General features: G+C 32.3%; 1 protein-coding gene across 1 annotated transcript; it reads right to left on the bottom strand.

Moving 5' to 3' along the window:
* Positions 1-5,739: 5,739 nt before the first annotated feature.
* On the bottom strand, positions 5,740-7,288 carry LOC133675087 (transcription factor BEE 3-like). Its single transcript, XM_062096363.1, has 6 exons — positions 6,814-7,288; positions 6,567-6,686; positions 6,402-6,467; positions 6,260-6,328; positions 6,080-6,157; positions 5,740-6,006 (listed from the first exon to the last, which is right to left on the bottom strand). The coding sequence occupies exons 1-6, from the start codon at positions 7,210-7,212 to the stop codon at positions 5,914-5,916; spliced, it is 825 nt and encodes a 274-aa protein (XP_061952347.1). The 5' UTR covers positions 7,213-7,288; the 3' UTR covers positions 5,740-5,913.
* Between the last annotated feature and the right edge of the window lie 838 nt (positions 7,289-8,126).

Genomic DNA, 8,126 nt, shown 5'->3' with positions numbered 1-8,126 from the left:
GCTGACTGTCCAAGGTTCTTCTCCATGCAGTAACAGTGATTGTCCTCCACAGATCAGCACAACCCTTGTAAGCAACTATTCTCCTTGTAATTCTAGCACTGACTCTCTACAAAGCAGTCCAGCAATGACTCTCCAGCAGTGGCACCGTCAGCCTTTATCTCATCTTCAACCGTCCCAACAGCAGTGTAGGATTACATGTTATTGTTTCTTTTAAGAAACATATAAATTGCTCGGTCCCTTGTTACAACAACACTGACAACAATAATTTATCAATAAATACAAAGGAAGATCGAACGAGATCATAAACTGTATCCATTAGCGCATAGACTTGCTGCAAATGGAAGCGGTGTTATCCAATCTTATCAAAAATCTTGGAGCTATATCTTCTGCGTACATCATACAATATGAAACCGTTTGTCGCAAAAGCAACAAAGAAAGAATTTATTGGCACCAATAAAGGAAAAAATAAAGAAAGAAAGAAGACTTCCTCCAAGGTTGTATCTGAAAAATTGATTCTGTAACTTCGTTGTCCATATCTATAACATAATCTGCATTGAGGAAAAAACACTAATTAATTATGAACCTCCATTGATTCCAGAAAGAGAACACAAGACGCAAGGGTGTTGGACTGCAATATGTCTCCAATGAATTCAGGAAAAACTGAGCCATCTGGCAAGTGTAGTATGATCCAAGCTACCAATTACAGCATCGGCATGCATTCCTTGAAGAGTTGAAAGTTGTACGAGCAGGAACACGAAACATTCCTAGAGGATTTGCAGTAGCATTAAGAGGACAGTTTCCAAGCAGAAACTGGAGAGGAAGTATCCTACAAGGAAAAGGAGAAGGAAAGTCCAGAAACAAGATCAGTTCTAATGTGCGGCCGAAACAGTACTGAAGACAGCAACTGTAACCGGGCAGACTTGTTCCTGATTCTGATTTGTTACAATTATCTTAAATTATCTTTTATTATAGATTATGATTAATTATATTTATTAGTTCTAAAAATATTGTTAAATTTAACTAAAGGCTGTAGATAGCCAAGATATATTGAAGTTCTAATTAACAAGTAAGAAATAAAAAATATCAAATACCTTACATAACGATAGAGAAATTTGAAGATATATATTTTTTTATTTCTGATTTGTTGAAACTTCAATACATCTTGGCTATTTATAGGATGTCAGTAGAGCTTAACAATATAAATTAGCGAATGGAATTAATTTAATTTAAAGATGTATACTTTGATGGTGTCAGGATCTAGCCTGACAAATTGTGCATTGTGCAGCCCTTGCAACATATTGATCAATTGCAGTAAGAGGTAAGTCAAAAAAACTAAAAAATCAAGAAAACTGAAAAAAAAAAATTGAAAAAATCAAACCGTAAAAAAAACCGATTAAAATTTTAAAAAAACTGACTGGTTCGGTTTTGGTTTAATAAGCCTAAAACCAAAAAACTGAAAAAACCGAACCGAAACCGAAAAAAACCGAGCAAAAACAAAAAAACCGAGCCAAACCAGTTTGAACTAGTTTTTTTCCTAAAAAACCGAACCGAACTAAACCGAATCCAGTCGGTTTGAACCGGTTTCGGTTAAAAAAAATTTCGGCTTGGTTATTTTTTTTGATAACAACCGAATCAAACCGATAATAATCACCCCTAATTGCAGATTATATATCCCATAGCCACATGGTAGGAGTTTTTATAGCTGAAAGAGGCAAACTTTGGCGCAAAAGTCTCAACCTTGCAAGTGTAACCAAGAAAACCTGAAATCTCCAGGTTAACCAATCGGAGAACAGATATTTTCAATCACAGCAGCAGAAGTTAAGGAAATGCAGGAGAAATAACATGAGAAGAAAAGGAAAAAGAGACTGGGTCAGTGTTAATTTGTTCAAGGCAGGACACACCAAGCTACCCCTGCTGATAGAGGTATAACTGTTACGCTCTTTAAGAACTCTAATTCTGCTGTGATTAATTTGTTAGCTACGTGTTCATGGTTTATGGGCATGAATTCATTAATTCAGTTGTTTCGATCTTTCAAGAGCAAAAAGAGAACATTTATTTTTGTTGAGGGTCAGGCTTTGCTTTAAAATTTTAGGTCCTGTTTGTTTGTTGGAAAATAATTTTTTTTGGAAAGTGAATTCCAGAAAAGTGAATTTTTGGAAAGTGAATTATTTTTCGATGTTTGGTAGTGTAATGAAAAATAAGTTGGAAAACACTTTCTAGTGTTTGGTTATATCATGAAAAATAAACTAGAAAATAACTTATTAATGTTTTATTTTTCTCAAGTTTATTAAAATAATAAGGAACAAATCTTACAAATTAAAAAATTGAATGAGAATGAAATTGAAAAAAAATTAATTTCATAAATTATCTCAAATAAAATAAATAATAATTAAAATAATAGAGATCAAATCTAAAAAATAAAAAAAGATCAAAGATGAAAGATGAAGAAATTAAAATAATAATAATTACCATTTCATAAATTATTTCAAATAAAATAAGTAACAATCAAAAGAATGAGGATCAAATTTGATACATAAAAAAATTTAATAAAAAAATGATAAGGGGAAAGCAAATAACAATTATAAAAATGAGGACCAAAGTTAATATAAAAATTAAATTTTAAGAGATGAAATTAAAAAATAAATATTCAAAACAATATATATAGCAATAAAAAATTTGAGGACCAAATTTGATATAATCAACAAATAATATGATATTTCTAAATTTTTCATGACTTCTAGAAAGTGTTTTTAGTCCAAATTTTTCAGGAAAACACTTTCCTGAAAACCAAACTAAATTTTTCTTTGTCTGGAAAGTGTTTTCCGTTGACTGACTTTTTTAATGACAAACAAACATAGAAAAGTTTGAAAAGTAGTTTCCTAAAAAGTAAATTCCAGAAAACAAATATAACCTTAATTTATTTTTCTTTTTCATGGATAAGGCTTTTGTTTATTTTAGGAGAGGGGTCTCTATTTTCTTTCTTTGGAAAAGGCCGACAATGATTCTTGGGCTAGAGTTACAAAGCCCAGTTCATGTGATTAGGCTGAGTCTTTCAAAGGCTATGTTTTTAAACTAAAATTTTACAAAAAAAAACATATATCTTTTTTATTTTTAGATTATTTATAACATGAATGTAACAAAAGTAATAATATATAGTTAGATTATCACAAATAAAAAAAATTAAGATGACTATTGTAAATTGTAATTTTGATTTTCATGAATAATACTTATAATTGTGAAATATTTCTCTTTTTTTAGTGCAAACAATTTTCACGGTTTTTAATAGATGAACATTTTTTTTAAATTTTTAATTGAAAATGAAAAACTCAAAATAAATAAATAAACTAGAAATAGAGATTGAAAATACCTTTGTATTGCTTAGCAGTTTCTTAGGTTAAATTTTTCAAGAATGTTGTTAATATGTTTAGCGTGGGGATTTGGGGAAATTAAGCTAAGTGGGATGAGTTCGAATAAAACGAAAATGTTTGTTGAGAGGGTTTTTTTTTTAATTATTATTATTACTATTATTATGTATATGTGTCTAGTCAAGCAATATTATATTTGATTAAAAGCATTCGCTACAAGAATTGTGAATAAAAAAGACCACCATCTAATAAATCTAAAAGACTTGGTGAAATGTAATGGTGAACAATAAAATACTTAACTTTATTTATTTTCATTTTAATTATATCATTCTATGATATAATTATATGAAATTAGGTTTGGAATTATTGTAAAAATACCAAATTAAAAGATAAAGAACTAAAAGGTAAAAAACAAAGAAAATTCTATAACTAATCCGAAACTTGCAACAATTTTTATTTTAATCCAAGATTCTATTTTGTTTATTTTTTAATTCTTGTATTAAAAAGACAAGAGGGGAATTCCCTGAAAAATAACAGAAAAAAAAGAGTTGTTAAGTGTCACAATTTTAGTAGCATTGATACACTAGGGGAGAGTACAATGATCAAAGAAATATTGGATTACAGCTATGAAATCCACCCCAATAATAACCCAACTCTTTTTAAAGAAAAAAAAAGGTGAAGCCATCTAGCCTAGGTGTCTTGTCATCTGGTATAGAGAGCAAGACTATCTTAATACCCTCATAAACAACATCTATAACTAAGACAGAAAATAGGGCATCACAGATAGTAAATGAATAACATCTAGAAACATCTAAATTAGGTGGGGACGGAGGGGCTGCTAGGAGGTTATGAAAAGTAATGAGCTGCAACTGACCAATACCTTGCTGATCATGAACCTTAATCCTTACCCCATCAGTTAACTCATAAATCATATTTCTGATCGCCTTGTGGATCAGAGATCTATAGAAGAACTTAGTATTCTTGTCACCAAGCTAAAGCTATTGAATCCTAGACCTTTGTTTGTAAAAGGCCTTCTCATCTTTGCATGATTGAAAGTATTTTCTGAAAAGATCCCTTTCAACAATAAAGAGCTCCTCAGAACTAGAAGTTTTATTAGGAAAACTTGAGTTGTAGTCCACTGGATCTTTCCTTAGCCACCCTGCTAGATATTTGACTAGTGTGGTGGTGATGCAATGTCTTAAACGTAGGCTACAACAAGCATCGATTGGAAATGAATTTGTATATAGAGTTGCCATTGACTTGTGATCATCAAACTGTTCCTACTATATCCAAGAAATCATCATGTTCAACCTATAAATTTGGTAATTTAAAATGAGAATGAACTTGACTTATAAAAATATCAATATCAAGCTAGCCTGTTTTAGAATATGGTTACAGTTGCTTTTTAAAATGCTTTTTATTTATAAATATATCAAAATAATATTATTTTATTTTTTAAAATTATTTTTAACTTACATCAAAACACTATTATGGATGTAGTAAAAATTTAGAGTGAGCATGCAGTAAAAAGGAGAAAAGAGAAGGGTTACCAAAAATCCAATCTAATTTCTTCATAATAGCATCCCCTTCCTGTTGAACATTGTACCATGAGAATTTAAACCCTGTATAAGGCACCTTTATTAAACCCTGTGTAAGGCACCTTTATTAGCTCATCATCATGAATACAACACCCAAAACCATTGCTTCTAACACAAAAGCAAGTCCTTGAGCATAATAAAAATATGTTCATTCAACGTCTTTTCACCATCAGTCAAGTAGCGGGACAAGCATTATATCTTTCATTAGTAGAGAAAGTTACTCATCCTTGATATTACTGACCATCATGAACATCAATTTGAATGAGCCTCGCCAGGACTATAAAGCATGAAATAACCTTCAATGCCGACACCAATAAATAATGAATTTTCCTTATGGCCTCAGTCTAAATCATTATTGGCCACATGACAACAACTTTGTGGTAATCACATACATTCAACAGAACCAATTATAGTCTAATCAAGATGAATCATGTTTAATCCTGCTTTGGATGATATGGGACAACTGATATATTTATGTTGTCAGACTCGCCACCCACGTTTGAGCAAAATCTTTATTTTTGAGGACCGATCGAGCGGCAGTACCCTCACACTTTATGTTGCCTTTTAGGTTAGAGTACTCCACGCTTTGCTTTGACGATGGAAGATGGTTACAGACGAAAATTTTCTTAAATTCTGTGTCTTCATCTAATTTGGTGAAGCTTTATTGGCCGTCCGCATGCATTGCAATAAACAGTATCCATTGGGCAAACAAAAAAAAGGGAAAATTGCAAAATCAAAGAAACTCAAAGATATACAAGCTAAGGAAAAGAAACGAGTACTCAAGAAGGATTCTGCCAATAAAATTGTATTCCCAAACAAGTTTGAGTCATATTGAACGATTACACATACATTGCTAGGGATCTAATTTTGATACAATAAAAAATATTTTTGAAATATAGAGCATCTTCTTGTGATGTATGGCAGTAAGGAATAGCATCCAAAAATTACAGTCAAAGGGGCCATGATGAGTGGGACTGTGCAAGTCCTCCGGATCCTTCTCTCATTGCTCTTTGTAACTCTTTTGTCTCTTGTGCTTTTGCCCTCTGAAATTTTTATAACATTCAACATTTAATTATATTATAAGCATAAGAAGACTATGATAAAATATTTAAGCACCTGCACTGTTTCAATGGCATCTGTCTCTGCATTGAAGTCATAAAACGTGCTTGCTGCAGTGAGCTTCATAGACAGAAACTGAGTTGAAAAACCAAGAGAATTGTCAGTGTCAGGGTAGTGATAAAGGCAACTTTTGACAGTAGCATATGTTTTGCTATGAACTTTAAAGAGTCAACTCGCCTCAACTTGATTTTGCAAGGACTGGACATAATTAATTATCTCATCCAACATTACTGCCATGCCCATAGTCTGTGTAGAAAACCAACTAAATAGATAAAATTAGCAAGAAGATTTATTTTTCAACTGGAAATAAAATATTGACCTTGTAGCAGCCTGGGACTATATCCTGCAAGCATCTTAGTCTCTCATTGATCTTTCCTCTTCTAACCTGTGGTTCATCAACCAAATTCATCATTTCCCATAATGGTCAATATAAAATGCATTATCAAAATTGTTTTTTGAGCGTTTGAAAAGTATGTAAATGTACCCTTTCTGCTAAACTATGGCTGTCAGTGGCCTGACCTCTTCTAGCTCTAACATGAACAACTTCTCTTGTTTTCTCCTCCTCCTCCTCATTGCTTTTCACTCTCTTTCCTCTTCTTGAGCTCTGTGATCACAAAAAACCAGAGAATCAACTCATAAGATTCTATTATCCAACAAATAAACAAAAAGCAAACTCAAAAATTAAACAAGAACTAGAGAGGAAGAAGTTGAACAGTTCATTTGATTATTACTTTTCTCTTTTTACTCCCGCTTTCAGAAACTCGAGGATATGAGTTCATACAACTGCTTTCAGACACATCCATCGCTCTTCTCTTGCTTTCTTGGAATTCACTTTCCTTTGCAGGTATGGTGAAAGTCTGAGAAACAGGCATAACATTTTGGTCATTTTGATGGAAACTACCAGGAAGAAAACTCCCTGCCAAGTTTCCATGGAATTCTGGTGCTTGATGGCTAAAGAAGTTGTTACTAGTGAAAGGCGTTAAACTGTGAAAATTATTCTTGATTGGATTGTCTAGCTGGATAGCCTGGTTTCCTTCTGTGAATTGGTTTATTGCTGCCATGCTTGCATCAATATCTAAGAAAGGAAATAGGGGCTTAAAGCTTTGCAAATCTGCTGTGAAATCAGCCATGAGATTTTTTATTTATCTATCATGAAGCTTAGTCTTAGGGAGATCAGCCAAATGGTTGTTTTATATAATGAGAGTCGAGGCTTGTATTTATAGCGTGTGGGATTAGACAATCCAATCCTTGAAGTGTTTTATATAATTGAATTAAATTAACAATCTTAACTATTATTCTCTTGATTTAGAATTCATTTAAAATTTTTTTTTTTTTTTCTGTCATGTGAAAATAGAATCCATAATTATTTAATTTATAATGCATTTGTAAGTTGGACTGAGATTCAATCTTATCTGTTGTGACTAGGATCTTCCTTCTACTGGAATTGAATTTGTTTGGATGCTGAAATTATTTTTGTTTTTGGGTGCAACCAAGTGCTCATACTGATTGTTGTAGTAGTCTCGAAGTGCCTGCCTCCATGCCTTGCTTGTTTGGAGCAGACAAATAGATTTTAAGTATCATCTGTTAGGCCCCAAGAATTATAAATGAATTCTGGCAATTTGAGGAGCCAGAAAAACCTCCACTGATGCACACGGCAGAGTTAAAATTCAAATCAAAGGATATCCTTTATTTCTAATATTAGGCCTTTTATAGGCATTTTACATACTTGCAATAAATAGTAAATAACTGACTCTCTTAATTAGCATTTAATAGAAAATAACTGACTCATTGCCTTAAATAATAAATTACATAACTGCTGAATTGAAAATATGCATAACTGAAAAATGCCCTTAAGTAATTCCTTAGCTTACGTGGACTCATTTTACTTAAATACTTTGGGTGTGTAACATAACCTTTCCCTTCAGAAAAACTCGCTCACGAGTTCGGGATAGGTCTGTCTCAGCTTTTCTCCATCTATCCAGGTGGCATCTTCCTCGTTAGCTCCCTTCCATTGAACTAGAAAATCAACTCCTACTCAATTTCC

Source organism: Populus nigra, chromosome 16 (genome assembly GCF_951802175.1).
Source record: "Populus nigra chromosome 16, ddPopNigr1.1, whole genome shotgun sequence".
Lineage (NCBI taxonomy): Eukaryota > Viridiplantae > Streptophyta > Magnoliopsida > Malpighiales > Salicaceae > Populus > Populus nigra.
Note: the sequence above shows the minus strand (reverse complement) of the source record. Positions and strands in the feature narration are given on the sequence as shown.